This window comes from Bactrocera neohumeralis, chromosome 2, assembly GCF_024586455.1.
Source record: "Bactrocera neohumeralis isolate Rockhampton chromosome 2, APGP_CSIRO_Bneo_wtdbg2-racon-allhic-juicebox.fasta_v2, whole genome shotgun sequence".
NCBI classification, from domain to species: domain Eukaryota; kingdom Metazoa; phylum Arthropoda; class Insecta; order Diptera; family Tephritidae; genus Bactrocera; species Bactrocera neohumeralis.
Window position 1 is genome coordinate 3,297,018 of NC_065919.1, and position 19,157 is coordinate 3,316,174.

Sequence of the window (19,157 nt, forward strand, 5' to 3'; positions counted from 1 at the left end):
CATTTCTATACCCGCGCCATACTCACTTTAAATTCCACATTACTGATTATAAATCTCGTCTTCAAAGTACTTTTGAAATTCAAGTAAATATTTATTAAAATGCATTATGGAAATGTCAATTGATTTGCAAGCATCACTTATCGGCTACTAAAAACATACATTTAATAAATATTACATTATTTTCATAACCTACACTTACACTGACTTCTTGCTTTTCACTTGTGTATGTAACCCAAAAAACTAAAAGCACACATACTAGTAGTAAGTAATTAGTGGAGTTCAAAATTTTAAGTTTTTGTCACATTCACAACATCTTTGCACTGTTCGATAACACTATTCTGCTCGGTATCACTACTGGAAGAGGAAGACGCCGCGGTCGATGACGAGTCTGTAGCATCTTCACCACTTTCTGTGCCGCTCTCTTCATTGGTGTCGTCAGCGTCTTCATCGTCAATATCTTCATCTGTATCATCGTCGACTTCGTCCTCGCTAGTCGAAGTGTTACCCAAATGCATATCTGTGATCAATTCCTTCAACAACTCAGTCTCGATTTCTCCCAATTCCAAACGTAAATGCTTTTTCGATACATCAAGCAGCACATTTTTCAGATTACGCGCTAAAAGCCGCAAATGCGTGGGACCACAACGATTACTATCGGCTACATAACGTATATAATCTTCAATGTAGTACTGATTAAAAATCTGTTGGTTATAATCGCTGCTGGCGAATAGTGCATGCGTTTGCAATAGCTGTTTCAATACCCATGCAGGATTTTTCTTCAAACCATCAATGGCATCTTGCAGACACAAGCGCCCTAAATCGTAGTTGCGATACAATGGATAAATAAGTGAGCGGCGTAAAAAACTAACAACAACATCTTTAATGTTTTCGAACGGTTCAAAGTAACTAAGCGTGGCGGAGAGAATGCTGCGCGTCCAGGCGCTTTCGCAAGTCGGCTCATTCGATGTGGTGCTGAAAAGTAATTGTATCGTTAATGTGTGTGGAGAAACTGAAAAGCATTCAGTGTTACCGTATATCATAGCAAATTGCTAACAGTATGCAAATCAGGCCGCAATCCACATCCGACTGTTCGTAGTCGACAAACAGCGCTGATTCTTGCGACTTGCGTGTCAAATTGTGTAGCAGGCATTCTTCATCGCGTGTTAGCTTAACATCTGGAAAATAGTTGCATATCTTAAAGTAATATATACTAAACAAACAAATTTTAGAAACTACACAATATGCTTCCAGCGAATTCTGCTTAACTACATTACATTTTCATCCAAATAAATACGGCTAAGAATTTCACCACAAACAATACATATACACACCTTCATAATTATTGTTGTATTTCATAGGATTTTCATGACCTTCGGGCACTTGCAACTCAACGAAATTCAATTTATACTGATCACGTGAAAAGTTTTTCAGCTCGTCTATTTCACGGTCAATACTACGTTGTAGCGGACTAACTGTACGTGGTTCTGGCATTTGCGCAATAGCAGATCTATCGTCCTGTTGTGTACAAAAGAGAGTTCAGTTGAAAACATATACATTGTCATTCCTCCAATGAACTTACAAATCCTGTAAGATCCCCCTTAAACCTCGCTGCAAAACCATAACCAAAATCTGCTACGAATTTCAACAGTTCACCACTTTTATCCACGCGCAGGAAGCAGTTGTCGGTAATGCGTTTCAGTTTCCACAATTCAATATTTGGTGGCGTTACGCCATCCGCACACGTTTTCTCCGCATCACTCTTTTCTGGTGGCGTTTTTTGGTCCTCAGTTGTACGCGGTAAGCAGGGTAAATCTACTTCGTAATTATTTGTTTGGGTATTAAAATTGATAACAAAATTTTTCATGTCTTTGGTGTCGAATTGGCGCTCCGGCAAATGGAATCTACAAAAAAGTGTAACTAAGTAATTTTTAATATTAATGAAAAGTGTGTACCGGTAGAGTCGTGTATCTGCGAATATGTAGAAATTGTGATCCTCCACAAATATATCACAATTGCGTCGATTTGGCGTGCTAGTTTGTTTGCCGTCACCATCGCCGGCTTTGGTGCGCCTATTCTCCACTGGCGCAATCTGTAGTCGACAGACATTTCCGTCGATTGTGTGTTGTATTGTCTGCTCAAAAGTCATTGCTATTCACTAAAGAAAATACTAAAATTTTAACAATTTTGAAAACTTTTTCCGGAAAAAACGAAAAAATGTGTCCAAAATCTTAAGCACATTGACTTATTTATTGACAGCGGATAAATATTTACGAATGTCAGTGTGAAAAGCAACTATGGCGAAGTAAATGAAATGTCGTGTTGCCAGATTTAATTTATTTGAAAGTTTCGAGCTTTTGACAAAAGTTTCAACTTTTCTGGCTAAAAGAAGTGCATTTACAACAATTCGTTAATTTCATTGCCGTGGACATTTTTAAAATCGGTACATGAACTTGTTATGGCATATTAATTTTATAAAATGTGAGTGTTTTGTAAAATGTAAAATTCGCTCTATTACATTCTGCAAGAAATGTCGAACTATTTAAATGACAGCCGGCCGTGGTTTGAAATAACCGTAGGGTTGCCATTCATGTAAGAAACAATATTTGTCTATCCGTGCGATTCTGTAACTTGAAACAGTCTCAAGTCTCTAAATTTGAGATTTTAAGTTAGAGACAATTTTTGAGACTTGAGATGATATAGTTATTCTGTAAGTGACAGTCACAAAATCTATTACATTTCATTATTCAGAGATGTTTTTACACTTGAATGAAAATAAATATGTCGATAACAAATATTAAATTTTCTATAACATAGTCAAAAAACATAATTATCAATGAAAATAAAAATATATGTTGACTTTGTTTCATAATATTTACGAAATTTATGTAAAATTGATTTATTTTTAACCTTTTCGTGTTTGAGTGGCTTACAAAATGTAAAGAAACGACAATCGATTAATATCTATGATGATCTCTATTCAGTATATTCAAAATGGCAGACAAGAGTTATTTTTAGTTTTGTGACCTGCTAACTACCAGGTCTCAATATTTTGAGACTACCGCTAGAGACTGTTTAGTGAATAGTAACTAGTCTCAAATTGAGACTTTGCCTCAAAATGTCTCAAATAAAGACTAGAGACTTGTTACAGAATCCCTCTATATGTATTAATAGGATAGACTTTTTGTATTTAACACAAAAATATCATAATTGATGATGAATTTGAATGATTTAAGATCTGAAGCAGCATTCAGTTTGTATGGTAGCTATATGGTATAGTGATCCGATCATAAATGTTTCTTCGGAAATTGTACCATTGCCTTAGGCAATAACAGAGTACAACAGCTAATCTGGGGGGTGAGAAATTCCAAGTCAGGGTGATGGTACTAGGTCAGTATAGTAAAACCCTCAAAGGGTTTGGCGTTCGTATGTGTCAGTTTTTTTTATGACCTTTTAAATTTTTTCCTTATCTTGATGTTTTTTCGCTTAGTTGTAACATTTTGGCACAAACGTAGTTTAACATAACCTCCTCCTCCAAGTGAGGAACGCCTTACCAACGAATAATTAAACCATGTCAACCGCGTTTGACATAAACGCCCCACTGGGCACACCTTTTCCCCAAATCAGCGATGGCAAAGGTCTAATCAAATCAATTTATTTATTTACAAATTATTAACGTGGCAAAATGTTAGCGCTTCTTTGATTGCTGTTAACACCCATAACGGTACAATGACGCGTCACAATTGACAAATTGTCTAACACTCTCTTACAACAACACATACCTAGTCGCTTATGCACGTGTGTTTGTTTGCAGGAAAGCCAAATAATCATAATACAAAACGTAAAGGAAATATGTTGTTGTTATTGCTTGAAGGCGAGTTTTAAGTGGTCTTCTCGGTAGTTGCTGGTTTGGAATCATTGTGTAAATAAACATTGACAGTCATGTTAAAACATATAGACATGTGCAATTATGTAACTGTCTGTTTGTGTAAGCGCGTATGTATGATGCGAAATGTTAAAGACTTGCTTGAAAAATAGTTCATAATACAGTGAGCACTTGACTGATGATACTTAATGCTATCGCAAATGCAAGCTCGCTTTAAATACCGAACTACTTGTTCTAGTTATAGTGGAGAAAAAAGAAGTAGCGGCTACTTCAATGCATATGTAAGTATATGACTTTTTGGATCTGATCTAAGACTTATAAATTACGTCTTTAACCCGGGTAAGGTCGGTGAACAGCTATACCATTCGATACCATAAATTTTCATGGAAACTGAAACTGCAAGAGCAGATCATAATAGCATTGGATAAGGATTGAGACTCTGAATCTTTATAGCTCAACGTCCTCAGTTCCATCACTAATACAATGTGAACGCCGTTGCCACGAAGTATGAAGAGTTCTCAAATTATTGGAAGGAAATCTTTGTTGATACACAATCAACATCCAAACCTTTGAAGCGTATCTGAACATACACTAAGCCAAGGGTCGACCGCTGCAGCCGTACAAGATAGACGTTAGACCAAAAGATTCGTGAATCCTTTTTTTCGACTTTGATTCTGTTGTCCCGGCCGGCGGGACCACTATACATTTTTTCATACCAATATGTCTACCATACCTATTCCATAAGCAACCTATCTGAACCCAGAGCTCTATGGATTCTCTGTGGATTCTTAAGCTGGGGCCTGTTCTATGTAATGATGCGAAAGTCATAAACTTCTGGAAGTTAAAATACGAATATGACTTATAGAAAACAGTTACGATATGTCTTTCTCGCTTGGAGCAGCCTTTCTATTTCGCTCGGACTCTATCTATTCTCCTACTAACACGACTGTCAGCGAATACTTGGCATACTATTTTAGAATTTGAATGTACCGATTATGACATTATTATCATCATATTTCTTCTATAATATGCCCTTTCAGCAGGGGATACAAATCTTATCTTTCTATGCTTTAAATAAACTAACTGTTCGTTTCATATTCTCCAAAACCGTGGGTCTTATATTCAAAAACGCTGTCAGTTATTAAAACTCCATTGTTCACACTAATCGCATTTCACTGTAATCTCCACCGAACAGTCGGTACACTTAAGTCCCGATGACGATTTTTCGTGGACTTATTAATGAAAAGTTGAGAACCTTTGCTTTGCCATTGAAGTGCAATGTTCCTCGACAGGATAACCGCTTTCTGACCAACCAACCAAACACATATGAACGTATGCAAATATGTCTTATAAGAGGGGACACGCGACAATGATTGACAAAACTAAAATAGTAACAAGTATACATATGTCTCTTGACAATAACCAATAACAAAGGCTATGTAATTGGAAAGGACGACTCGCTCGCGAAGGACGCATGCAACATGTGTGTACAAATGCGGGTGTTGACGAGCTCAGCAGAAACTCGAGTAAGAACCTAAAGTGAGCGCGGCTATAAAAACCAATTGCAACTCAACGCAGGATTTCAGTTGAGTTTTAGCGCGCCGCTTTTAAGGATGACGGATCTACGCAGCGTTGATGACACGCTAGAGTCCCCGAGATCAAGAATCTGCCATTTGTACAATGACATCAACTCAACACTAGCCCCAGCTAATATGTCACACAGTGTTTGCCAAGTATGTGGCGATCAGAGCTCGGGTAAGCATTACGGAATCCTTTGCTGTGATGGCTGCTCGTGTTTCTTCAAGCGTAGTGTGCGCAAAGGTACCCTGTATACGTGCATCGCCGCAAAAGGCAATTGTATTGTGGATAAGGCACGCCGCAATTGGTGTCCATATTGTCGTTTGCAACGCTGCCTGGCCGTGGGCATGAACGTAGCCGCCGTGCAAGAGGAGCGCGGACCGCGCACTCAAGCAGCTGCGGCCAAACATGGCGCACCAAATTCGAAAAGTTTAACGCTGACACGCTGTGCTTATATGCACCATACGTATCGTCCGCATTATGCAACGCTGCAGCAGAAACCACACGCTGCGGCGCTGACCGCCGGCAATGCGGTGAATTTCCAAATACTTGCACAAATCCTAGTCACTTGTCTGCGTCAGGCTAAATGCAATGAACAATTCCGTACACTAACCCCCACGCAGCAGGAGGCTATTTTGAATGTCGTGTGGAATGAGTGCTTTGTGTTGCGCGCCTCCCATTGGTCGCTCGACATAACGTCTATGATTGATGCCTGCGGTGATCCGCAATTGCGGCGTGTCATCGCTGAAGCGAAGCAGCTGCGCGCCGATGTGATGGAACTGAATTTCCTTGAAACCTTAGTACTTTGCCGGAAAGGTAAGGGGTGGTGATGATGCCAGTGGTGCCGATATTATTGAGTAGGAGTTTATCTTTGGCAGAGATTGCCTACATATTTGTTAAATTACAGAATTGGCCCTGAGCGCGGAGAATGCAACGCTGCTGGAGAGTCATGCAAATGGCGCTTTGGTTTCGCTTGCCCGATATACCATGCAACAAACGAACTGGCTGCGTTTCGGCACGCTGCTGCTGGGTTTAAGGCAATTGACCCAACGCTGCTACGACAGTCTGCTCTCATCGCTTTTTCGCACAGTTGTCAGAGACATTGTCAAGAACTTGTGAGTTTCATTGTGTGTGAGTGTGATTTTCATGTTGTTTAGAGAGTTCGGATTTAGTAAACAGAAAGTTCCTCACTTCGTCAAATAAACTTTATTTAAAACACTTAATAAGTAATGTAATAAAGAATATGCAATTAACCAAACTAAATAGTGTTTGTACTCTTACTAGATCTTTTATATTGGTACTTTCCACACAGCATTTACCACTGGTGTCAACTGTTCCAAGTATTTACTCAAAGTATTCTCTTGGCTAATTGGATGCCCCGTGCTGAGGTGCGAGTGAGTTAGATACGTTCCATAAATCTAAGCGTGCTCTTCGGATGATGCCTTACCCACCTAATATAGCAGTTAGGGTTGCAGGTGAAGGCTATTTACGAGGAACTATGGCTAAATTAGGCCGATGTTTGGCGGTAAAGACAGAGCTTACGGAGGTTTTAAGTAAGAACTTGTGCGCTGTGAATGTAGGCTTTGTTGTGAACTTTACTGCGCTTTCCTCTGCTTAAAATTAGTTGTGCGAACTTTAAAGCGGCTTTCAAAATGAAGTCGGCTTCTTGACAAAATTTGGGATTTTTTTCGCAAAACTTACACAGCAAAATTATTAAAATAAAACTTATTAACACCAGCAGTTCATTCAGTTTGGTATTAAATGAGCTTTCCGAGAAGACGATTTTACTGTGATTTCATCCAGCTAATGTTTTCTACAAGAGGAGGCAATTAATTTTCTACAAGAGCGTATAACTGCTGGCGTGCGCCGATGACATCGATATCATTGGCCATAACAACTACACTGTCAGTTCTGCTTTCTTCAGGTAGTGAACGAGGGCAAGACGAAATATAATCCGCCATCAAATTAACAGGGTAGGCGCCCGCATCACTGTTGGCAGTCACAACTTCGAAGTCGTAGATAATTTCGTCTATCTTGGAATCAGCATTAATACCATGAGTCGACGTTACGAGTTTTCGAGAGAAAGGTTCTGCCGAAGTTGTTTGGTCCTTTGTGTATTGGCCACGGCGAATACCGCAGTCAATGGAATGACGAGATTGACATACTTAGTTCAGCAAAATAGCGGCTGCGCTGGCTAGGGTATGTCGTCTGAATTGCTGAAAACACTCCAGATCTGAGAGTATTCGACGTCGTACCCGCCGGGCGAAGCAGTTGAAGATCTCCTCTCCGTTGGAAAGACCAGGTTGCGAAGGACTTGGATACCATTGAGATATCCAATTGACGCCAAACAGCGAAAAGAAAGAACGACTGGCGCGCTATTGTAAACTCGGCTATAACCGCATAAGCGGTGTCTATGCCAGTAAAGAAGAAGAAGAATTTGGAGGTGCCATCTTCATAGATTTTCTTTCATTTTGGCTCATATATCATTGGTATGATATGGAAACTTCCAGTTGTCAGCCTTGAAATCTAACCTAAAATCGTTTCTTGCGTTATTTCTAGACCAACACAAAGTAATTACTTATTCGACCATGTTTCATATTCGTATTCGCCCAAATCAATGGTGTAATTACAGAAGAATGACAATACACGAGCAACTTATTGCATTTATAATGATTCTGATTGAGGCGAACGAACCTTTCCGTATTGTCGACAGAACCCAGCTGTATAAACTACAAGTATATGTATTATGAAGGCGGAAATTCGTTGCTTAATCCTTTTGGGAGTTTCGCACAAGGGTGACAATAAAGAAGGCTTTACCATTTCGTTTTCAGGATGTGTACCAAAATATCCAAATAATTGAAAGATTTCTATAAATTCCTTTGTTTTTTATTATAATTTTATTTCGGACTTATTTATTAATCCAATTATATTCAGTTTTAGTTCGGAAGTATTTGAGAAGTTTCAGTAAATTTTTGTTACACATACATACATATAAACTCATACTAAACATGTTTGTTGTGGGTTAATTCAGGGCAACGGGTATTGATCTCTTTTGTCTTTTTAGTGTTTCAAATTACTTACAACTATTTAATAACGGTTTTGGGTTTATTTTACTCTCTTGTTATTGTAAAAACTCAGTGGTATTAGTTTATGTCAATTAATTTTCTCTTTATAAACCTCATTACTCATTAATTGAAAGTACTTTCATTTTCATGTTTGATATTGTTTGTATGTAAATAAGTTTCTTGTTTCATTATCTAGTAAGTTTGTACCGTCTTAGGTATTTTCAGTTACATCTTTGGCATTACATTCTCAAAAGCTATATAACACGCCCCAAACCCTGCGAAATTAACAATTGTTGTACTTCAATACGAGTTTCCATCTTAGTGCAACAATTACAAAGCTTCGTCCAATATATAATTCATTATATATATATGGATTGCTTATATGTATCTATGTACTTTTCACATTTTTCTTGTATATACATATAAAGGAATGTACTTGTAAACGTCTATATGCATCGTTTATGTATTTACTTAATATGTTATATAATTGCTGGTTTTCTAAGTATTCAGACTACACTTTATATTTATATAACTACAAATTACATTACAATTACTAGGTTTATGTAGTAACAACGATTGTCTCTTAAAAAATAAACGTTCAAGTCGAAATGTTCACAAAATTTATTCTAATTCTTTGAAAACATTCAAAAACAACTACAAATCTTTAAACTCTTAGCAAGAATGTTTTTCAAGCACTGAATATACAACTTGTACGAATTTTGATTCTCTTTACTAATACAAGCTATTAAGCACACTAAAGGTCTTTATATAAAAATATAAAAAACAGCAATAAGCTCAAGAGAAGCAGTTGCTTCTTTATTACGGAAGAGTCGGTAACAAAGACCACTGTTTACAGAGCTAACGAGCCCATGCTTCACCGAAGTGATACTCCAGAAACTCTAGACTCATGCTCACTTTTGACTAGATTTCAAAATTATTAAAAATAACAGATAGTTTCAGAATCTCTAAACCAACTTAACAAAAACAATAAATATTTATATATTAGTTTTTTTTTTTAAAAGTTAACCAAAACAATAATATATAGGTTAGATTACACACTTTCTAAGACACATAATTCATCCACATCTCTCGCTAGCAACACAAAGCAGATATTAAAGGCAAGACCAGCAACGAGTGATCGTTGACGATCACCAAATAATTACCTCGAACCGAATAGAAGTTCTTTTTCGAGCTTTGCTTATTCCCATGGAAGAAATAAACTCTGTGAACTTGTACACTTATAATTAACAGCTTCGTTTACGACGACTCAGTTCGCTTTCAATGACTAACAGTCAGCTGATACAATATTTAAGTGAAATTCTGTCAGAGCTCAGTCGATTGAACATTTGATTTCTAACCAGTTTTCTGATGCTTTTCAAAATCTTTCTGAAAACTATTCGAGGAATATAGTTGAAATAGTTTACCGCCTTATTCAAATGTGTAGCGATTCCCTTCGTTCTGTACTTGTTTATATAAATATTTTCCACTGGAACCTCTATTCGAATGAACGAAAAGTACCACCTTATATCTCTGGAAGCACTTCATTATTGAAAAATTCCTTTAGAATCGGCCTGCCTTATTAAATAAGACTCTAAAAGACCATTATAAAGTTTCTCTGTGATTCAGTGTTCTATAGATGGCACACTAAAAAAAGATTTGATATCGCTCGTCTTACATGAACTTACTTGCATAGATAAAGTTCCCATAAAAACCACTACAATTGCCTATATTTTTACTAACAATCTTCCATCCAAAATATCATACTTAATAAAGATCACATTCCTTATGGATTCTAACAGATTTGTACTGCATGGAACTTAAGTTTTCATCTACAACAACATACGTAAACTGTCAGTAAAAAGACTGCGGAAATTACGAGTTTGTGCATTCTGAGCTGAAGGATCTTACAAGGTAACAAAAAATATAATTTCGACGGTAGAAAATAGTGAATATTGAAATAAAAAAGTGCTCAAAGCGCTTTCCGAAGCATAAGCGTTTTAACTGCTTAACACTATCTGCTTATGGTCCGACTCGTATTCCATACGAGCCACACAACCAGTCTTACACGACGTTCAACGCTGAACGCCTTAAACTGTGTCCTACCTGCTAAGTAAAGTCTCTACATTTAATGTCAGTTCATTGCGTCGAATTCCACTCTCCTCACCAGGAGTCGTATTGTTTGAGTTAACTGAAGCCGTGGTGGTTGCCGTCGAGGCATCGGTGGTGGGACTTTCTGTTACAGCGCCGACGCCGCCGCTCATATTATAACCGACGCCGTTTAAGGTGCGCGATGGCGCTGGCGAGGTAGGCGCCGACAGCAATGCAGCCGCTAATGTCGCACTTGTTGGCGGGGTTTGTGCCTCTACCGTGGAGGGTGGACTGCGATTCAGATTACTGTCCAAACTACTGTGATGTTGTGAGGATGCAGGCGAAAGCGGTATTTCCTCGATTTTCTCCAGATCTTGTGTGATCGAAGTGGAATTCTGCTTGTGTGCACGTGTCAATGTGCCTTTCGGACTACGCGAGGTTTCATGTAATATAGGTATTTCCAACATTGAGGACTTATTCATCAGCGTCATAGCAAATGAACCCTGCAAAGAGCTTTGGTGATGCTGATGGTGATGATGATGTTCCGATTTGGATTGCGTATCATCGCGATCGAGACTGAATTGCCGGCGCAATAGACGACTTGAGCCAGGTTTCGAGTCGAATTTAACGCTACTGCTGTGTACACTACCGCCGCCAGAGCCAGTACCGCCGCCGACGGCGCTGCAAATACCACCACCGCTATACAAGTATTTACCATCGTAGAATTGTGTGAGATTACTCTCGCTAGGACTGAGACATTTGTAATGATTGTACGGTGAACTAAGATCCATCATCTCTTCGATTTTTTTATAGAGGCGCGATGAAGAACCACCTGCCGAGCTCGGCAGACGATTGAAAGTGCCTGGCGTGAGCAAGTTGTCAGGTGAGAGTTCAGACATTTTGCGCGATTGTGGGCTGGCGTTAGGTGTCTTCGCAGGGAAATCCGGACATAATGTGACATTCGGACTGATTGTGTTCGTAGAGGTGGAGTCCAACGAGTATGAGTTCGGCAAGTTCGACGAGCAAACGTCCGCGTTGGTGGGTGGCGTAATCTCTACTTTGACTTCGACAGATTCGCCAGCCAGCGAAGAGGATTGACTTGAGGATGGATTGGTGCTGTTGCGCGATTTGTTCGCTTGTGCTTTGAGTGTGATCGAGTTGCGGATGAGCGACTCATCGAGACTGAAACCAATACAGAAGGTGTCAAAAAGCAGAATTAGTAAATGTGCTATATGAAAAAGAGTTAATAATATGTTTGTAGTTGGCTCACAACACTCACCCGTGGGATTCACTGAGTAAGCATTTTCAAGTTTAGAAAAGATATTTTAAATAAATGGTATTCTTGATAATATAAAAGAAGGATAGCCTTACCCGATCGGCGGTGGTGCAGGTAACGGTTTATCAAAACCTTTCTTTCCCAGCAGCCAAAAAGTGTTCATCATCCCCTTTCCCTTTATCTCAATTAATCCGCGCTGTTCTATCGTATAGCCGCCGCGTGCTTCCAAGCGATCACGTGTCTCCTGCGACATGTGTATGCGCCAAGAGGAACCTTCAGCACAAAAACAAAAAAAAACCATAAACGTTATAACACATATCACATTTCAATTTACAAGCGAACTCCTTACCTGTGGATTCCATACGTGACGCTGTATTCACCGTATCACCGAAGAGACAGTAACGTGGCATTGTTAACCCTACGACGCCTGCACAGCAGGGACCTGTATGCAAACCTATGCGTAATTGCAACGGTACACCGGGTAAATGTTTGACGTTGAAACGACCACTTTGATGTAGCAGATCCAATGCCATTGTAGCTATTTGTTCCGCGTGATCGGGTATTTTCACCGGCAAGCCACTAACAACCATGTAAGCATCACCAATGGTTTCCACCTACCGAAAGTCAAAGTTACGACTTATCGCTACATATTCTTGCGAATATAAGTAGTCTCATTTCCACATACCTTGTACACATTATAAGCGTTGATCGTGGCATCGAAAATGGTGTAGAGATCATTCAGCAGGTCCACAACTTGTACGGGACTACAGTGGGCCGCAATCGTTGTAAAACCAACGATGTCGCTAAAATATATTGTAACATCGGAGAATTCTTCTGGTTCAACGGCCAAACCCATTTTCAATTTTTCCGCCACCGAACTGCAGGTGAAAAGAGAAAACATTATTATATAAATAACCAAGGCAAGGCAGTGAAAAAGAGGCGTGAATATAGCTGTTAAGTTATTCACTTATGAATATTATTTTATATTAGCTTAAGCCATTGACTTTGGTATCCTTTCAAGGGTACAATTCCTCAAAAATATTTGGGGAGTAATTAGTGTCTGTACTTTCAATGTGTTAAGTCTCCGCATTTTTACTCTCCCTTCATTGTAATTGTGGCAATTATATGAGAGGGAGTTTTGCTTCTTTTGAATTTTCTTACCTTGGCAACATGCGATTTAATAACTGTTCAGTTTTTTTCCTCTCAATGTCCAGCTGATCTGTGCGCTCTCGTATCAGCTCCTCCAAATTGTTCGAGTACTTTTCGAGCATTTGAAACATTGTGTCGACGAAGTTCACCTTACGTCCGTGATTGAGCATTTTAAAGCGTTCGTAAACGCTGATAAATTGTTACAGCAAATGGCGCGTATTATGCATGGCACATCGTTAAGGGTGTCATCAACAGCCGGCAGGTAAAATAATGCGTCAGCGCGGCAATAAGGTGAAGACGAAGCGCCAAGTAAATAAATAGAAGAGTGAAACATAACATAAAATCAATATATGCAGAATGTCCACAAAGTTTATTTATAGGCCTGCCTTACTGCTCATTACCAGCAAGTTATGTAAGCAGTAGATAAATAAAGTGTTTGCGCGGTACTTACGAATTAAAGTCGGGCCGCATTTCAGGCTGTTCAGCCCAGCACTGACGCATAATGTTGATGGCCTCTGGCGGCGCCGCTCCCTTCGATACAGATGGCCGTATCAGTGGCGGTGGCTTTTTAATCTTCGCTATTATTTCGTCTGGCGATAGCGACAACATACAGTAGGGCTCACCGCGTACCACCACCTCCTGCATGATGATGCCGAAGGAATAGACGTCACCCATTTGTGTGCCCAGCACGCGGCCATGGTGATGATGATGAGTTTTCATTGAACGTAGCAATTCCGGTGCTGTCCACAATAGTTCTTTAGCGGTGCGGGTGGGTGGCAGCAGATTCTGCGCCTCATAGAACGATGGCAGACCATAATCGGTTATTTTCAGTACCCAACGCGCGTCCACAACACAATTGCGCGACGTTAATGTGCCATGCACGCGCAGCGGTGAGGCGTGGAAGTAGCGCATGCCGCGCACCAAATCCGTCAACAAACTGAGACGAAAACTCCAATCCAATTTGATTTCGTCCATGATGAGCACATCCTGCAGCGAACCGCGCGAACAGTAATCGAACACCATGGCTGTGCGATTCGGATCGGATAGCCAACCTAGTGAGAGGCGGATGGTAGCAGAAAAGATTACGGTACAAAAAAAAAACAGTTCTCAAACAAAGTTTTAATTAAACATGAGACAGCAAAAAGTATTTATTACTCACCAATTAAGGGGTTAATGTTCTCGTGTCGCATGCCGTGCGCTATCACCAACAGGTCCATTGCCTTGGCCTTCAATTCAGTAGAGCCGTTCAAGGGTATCTCTTTCAGTTGCACCAAATCGCCATTGTAGCGCGCACGCATGTCTAGCAGCGCGGGATTATGTCGCGCTAAGCTATTTGTGCCGGACGTACCTTTACCGCCATTCGCTGCTGCGCCTCCAGCAGCGGTGGCTGTGCCGGCGCCCGGTATGATTAGGCCAAGATTTTTTAGCGAACCAATTGAGCCTTTGAGCAAATCAGGCTTGTCGACTTCGGGGCCACCGAACTCTTGTAGTTGTTGCAGCCAGCAGCAAAGCATGGCTTCGATGCCCTCGTCGACCTTATGGGAAAAAGAGAGGGTATACAAGTCACAACAGGATGAGTTTGAAAGGGTACTTAAATGGCTCATATGATTTTTGTGAACAAATAGATTTTTGAATGTTATTAAGAAAGACCGATTTGGCAAGTTAGCTGACTTAATATTAAAAGCCACCATAAACAAAGTGAATACAATTTTTACCCACCCTGCGTGAGTCGACTGGAAAGACGAAGTCATCGGCGGAGAGTACAATTTTGTTGGGTCCTTTCGAGAGGCGCTTACGCAGAAAGTAATTCCTGGAAGTATAAAAGTAATTGGATAATTATAACGTAATAATTTTTGCTCTCCCTTTATTAGTAATTACAACCGAAAATGCTATGCTAACGTGCTAGTAAACAAAATCTCCACTTTGAGCTTGAACTAAAACATCTTAAAAATAGCTGCCATCAACTTGAGAGTATGGCGCGAATGCGAGCGCTGCGCCATTGAATGTTGCACTCGAGAGTTTGCGCTTATGTATTAACCTGCCATTTGCAATGGTGCTCGCGTGTTTGTGTGCGTTTGTGTGCCTGTGTAACATTAACTTCATGCTATAAAATGCAACAAGAAAAAGAAAAAGAAGCAAACAGCGAGCTGTAGTTAAAGCTGCGGAATTATATTAATGAACTGTGCTAAAGTTTCACGCGCAGCCATAATATTTCAGCGTGGTAGACCCTCTTCAGTGAAGCAAAGTAGCAGATTAGTCATTAACTCGGCTGCTTGGCCTGCTTACTCTCGCTGTGTGCGACGCCACAACGCCACAACGCCACTAACACGCATACGCGTAAATGTGTGTGTAATTTGGCGCTAAACTTTGCTTGTTTGCGAGCTACTTTTTTGATTTGCTTTGTGTTTTTTATACCTTATTAGGATACGTGCCACTTGACTCCGTGCCACTGGCTCGCCTCTCATTATGTACAAGTTTGTTATCGCTTAGTGGTCCTTTTATGGCTTTGTGTATCATTTAACGGTGTCTGCCGCATATTTATGATAGTGTCTGTAGCTGATCAAAATGTAAGTGAAGTTGTTTCATTGCCTTTTACACAATTAAATAGTAGCTGAATCGCGCTGAATAGCTAAATAGCTGGTATGCATGGCACCAGCGTTTGCTGCTTGATTTCTTAGTTTCGTTTAGTTCGGTGGATTGCGGTAGTAATTGGTCCAAATAAACTGTTATTAGGGTGTTTAAAGAGCGTCGGCTAAGCATTAAAATTAAGACGCTGGCAAATGAGCAGTGACCACTTAATAGCATCGTTTTATGGTTAGTTGTGGTTGGGTGTGTTGCTTAAAGTCCGTATATAAGTATATATATGTATATATAAATATGAGTACTCATAGAGACACTACTTGTCTTACTGGTGGAATTCAGCAACATTTTCAATTTGGAATGAGCACACTGAAGTTAATTGGCATAGATATAAGATAACAGATTGATGATAACGCATTGATTTCCAGATATTTGTTTGCCTGTGCGTTAGGTTAGGTTATGTAAATTTACATGACTGAGCCCTAAACAAAATGAAGGATCGCCCGTACACTGTTATGTATGGTCTTTTGTGAAGCCATACGAAACATATCTGTAGTTGGATATCAGCTATCTATCGTCGAAACCGCCGTGAAGCTATCACAAATATGCTTAGGTGTTTTATATCTTTTCGCTACTTCAACCGGATGTCTAAAATTATGAGATCCAATGTAATTTTGCCTTGATCTCGAAAAAGCGGGCTATTATAATAGTAATAATTTTAGTTGGTTTTATCTCATCATCTCAACAGCTAATGCAGCTGGCATCCGGTAAAATGATCAATCTTACTGCATGAATCCCGATTGAACAGTGTCCAATTATAACTCCTACAACCACTGAAAAAACCCTTACGATTTACCATGTACCAGAAGGATCTTGCGATTGCCCAGCTGCTGGTAGTTGACCAACGTTTGCTAAGTTGGTCTAAGAAGTCCCGTAGTTTACTAAAAGAAGCCAGCAGAGTTTTCCACGTTCCCGTTCAGCAGACAGCCTTACATGCTTTCGCTGATCTTGAGCGCACAATCTCGAATTCGCAAAAATCGCTGCCTTATTTTTGGAGGTGATATTTGTATACTGAAGGAGGCTGCACTTTGCATGTACATCTATATGGCAACTACTTCCGCTTGGAAGATCCTACTGTGGTCAGAAGGCTTAGAGTGGATGGAAACTTCCTCTCACCAAACCTTCCCGTAAGTTTTAAGCCATTCGTAAAAAAAGCTTACGCCAACTCTGTTTCAGCGAATATTTCTCTCTTACGCCTCCTTTGAATGTATCTGAGCGGAGAAGCATCATCCAGGACTAGGCTTGGACATGGTAATCCAAGTAATTTATTGCATCACAAATACTGCCATGTGAATGCTGTTTGGATCCCCTCTGTCGTCTCAAAATGCTTGCCTTTCATCGGCCTTTTCAGACGGTGTGAGCTGAGCGTTGTCATGGTGCAACTTCCAATCGGCTGCGATGTCTTGTCGGACCCGATTGACGCTTCGTTTGAGTCTCTTGAGAACTTCTACGTAAAACTTGGCGTTGACGGTTTATCCAGGAGGAACAAATTCATGTTGGACGAGGCCTTTGATGTCAAAAAAGACAATGAGCATCGTTTTCACTTTGGATTTGCTCATTCATCAGCGATCTCTCCCCGGCCTTCCAAAAAGTTCTGGTGCCACCAAAACACAACACTTCTTGCTAAAGTAACATCTAGGTAAGCCTGCTTGATCACATCATTTTCGGTTATCACCACTCACAGAAACACGTCGCGCGTTAATGTTTGTCCTGACTCTCCAGGTGCTCGGAAACAACTGACCAGCCGCTCGTTGGTTAGCTAGGAACGCCTTCAACCGATTCCAGTCGGTCCGCGCTCACTCCGAAGAACAGTCGCAGCGGAAGAAAATGAGTTCTATTACTTTCCGCGCAAACCCTGTATAAGCCACAAGGATAATGTAAAATTTGTCATATAAATTGGAGCTGTGGAGTGAATTTGATATTGCACAATTTTTTTGGTGGAATTGTAAGCCAAGCTGTACAGTATTTCAACGCGATATACATATGTATGCATAGTTACAGAAGATGTTTCTATTTTAGACAAGTTAGAAAAAGATTATGTTGGATCTTTATCTTTTAGATGTGTTACACTACTAAAGCAGTTCAATAACTGCGGTAGGTAAAATAGGTGCATTCCCATACGCTTTGCTGCAATTATATACCGTTAAACAATTAGGTGTAACAAAAAACAAACCAAAATTGTTTCATGTCATTTTTATTACACGTAATATTTGGGGAATTGCATTGAATTGCGCTGGAAAGCCGCAAACTTGAAACTCTCCCCACTGAAATCGCACTAAATATTCATTTTTGTGGCGATTAAACAAAGTTTTACTGCCAATTTTAGTGCAGTGCGTATACTCGTGGCATTTTTACGCTAATAAAATCCGAAAGTTTGCACATTTCAGTATGCCCATGTGGGCGCAAGTGCGCGCGTGTGTCGCGTGCATGCGTGCACCACGCGTCGCGTATTTACAAATACTTACTGCAGATGAGCACAGATGCATATTCTCCCATATATGGCACATGCATCTACACCCATACATACAAAATGGTGAGTGCGCGTATATATAGAGCTTAATTTAATTTAATTGGTGCCATTTTTAAAGCTTCATGCGGCGCTCTCTGTAGGGTTGTGTGCGGATACATGTTCTGTTGCATATACCGTAATAGTATGTGAGAAAACCGTAATAAGTCCATAATACCAATTTTACAACGTTTTAACGTCTACAATTAACTGTTCGTTGACAAACAACATTTTTATTATTTTTTCCGTTTCGATGGATTTTTTTAGAGTCTTATTTTTCGAGGCACGGGAAGTGCATAAAACCTTAAACTCGAGTTTGTGGCACAAGTGAAGGTATTAGTAGATCGGATATTCTCACTCTTTTTAATCAGTCAAAACAATTTTACATTTGTGAGTCTCTTTCGCATTGATCGAAATGATTTTGTACGAACTGTTCAATTTCAATTTTCATATACTTGGCAGTCCTCTCACTTGTAACATCTGTACACTCAACAGGAAGCCGATATCAAAACCCTATGGCATAACATATGGCTACCATACAAACTGAACGATCGGTATCCAAAACCTTTTCATTTCACGGAATATCTTCACAAAATTTGACATGAATGATAAATGTCTAAGACTATGGTGCAGTCCCCGAGCAAATTGTTCAGACCGGATTGCAGTATCCATATAGTTTAGTATCAAAACGAAGTTCTTGCAAGGAATCATTCGTATGTGTGTGAAAAGTATTATATCCTCGGTTCAGTAGAAGTTAACGTTTTTTTGTTGTTTTAACTAATAATAAAATAGTAAGAAGGAGCAAGGAGTCATGAAAATGGAGGCTTCACAACCATACTTCAATTGGAACCGCATCAAAAGTTTGCAATAACCTTTTTTTTCATTTATAAAATAAACCTTTGAAGGCTGAAAAGATACACAAAAACAACACGATGCTCAGAAACACTGACAGAGGGCAAGTTTGGGCGTAAG

The 19,157-nt window shown here is 39.8% G+C and overlaps 3 protein-coding genes across 3 annotated transcripts in view; 1 reads left to right on the forward strand and 2 right to left on the reverse strand.

The window, feature by feature from the left end:
• Positions 1-67: 67 nt before the first annotated feature.
• LOC126751165 (protein SHQ1 homolog) lies at positions 68-2,258 on the reverse strand. Its single transcript, XM_050461211.1, has 5 exons — positions 1,953-2,258; positions 1,580-1,901; positions 1,332-1,515; positions 1,031-1,175; positions 68-972 (listed from the first exon to the last, which is right to left on the reverse strand). The coding sequence occupies exons 1-5, from the start codon at positions 2,144-2,146 to the stop codon at positions 288-290; spliced, it is 1,530 nt and encodes a 509-aa protein (XP_050317168.1). The 5' UTR covers positions 2,147-2,258; the 3' UTR covers positions 68-287.
• A 1,533-nt stretch (positions 2,259-3,791) lies between these two features.
• On the forward strand, positions 3,792-6,656 carry LOC126751173 (nuclear receptor subfamily 2 group F member 1-B). The gene is made up of 3 exons (XM_050461220.1): positions 3,792-4,164; positions 4,228-6,277; positions 6,369-6,656. The coding sequence occupies exons 2-3, from the start codon at positions 5,497-5,499 to the stop codon at positions 6,578-6,580; spliced, it is 993 nt and encodes a 330-aa protein (XP_050317177.1). The 5' UTR covers positions 3,792-4,164; positions 4,228-5,496; the 3' UTR covers positions 6,581-6,656.
• A 2,883-nt stretch (positions 6,657-9,539) lies between these two features.
• Positions 9,540-19,157, reverse strand: part of LOC126751150 (uncharacterized) — a 95,495-nt gene continuing 85,877 nt past the window's right edge. Inside the window, exons 7-15 of the mRNA XM_050461161.1 lie at positions 14,759-14,849; positions 14,199-14,574; positions 13,491-14,091; positions 13,052-13,228; positions 12,576-12,768; positions 12,240-12,504; positions 11,986-12,163; positions 11,894-11,905; positions 9,540-11,796 (exon numbers count right to left, since the gene is read on the reverse strand). Coding sequence (XP_050317118.1) covers positions 10,626-11,796; positions 11,894-11,905; positions 11,986-12,163; positions 12,240-12,504; positions 12,576-12,768; positions 13,052-13,228; positions 13,491-14,091; positions 14,199-14,574; positions 14,759-14,849 — 3,064 coding nt within the window. The 3' untranslated portion in view covers positions 9,540-10,625. The remainder of the gene's footprint in view (positions 11,797-11,893; positions 11,906-11,985; positions 12,164-12,239; positions 12,505-12,575; positions 12,769-13,051; positions 13,229-13,490; positions 14,092-14,198; positions 14,575-14,758; positions 14,850-19,157) is intronic.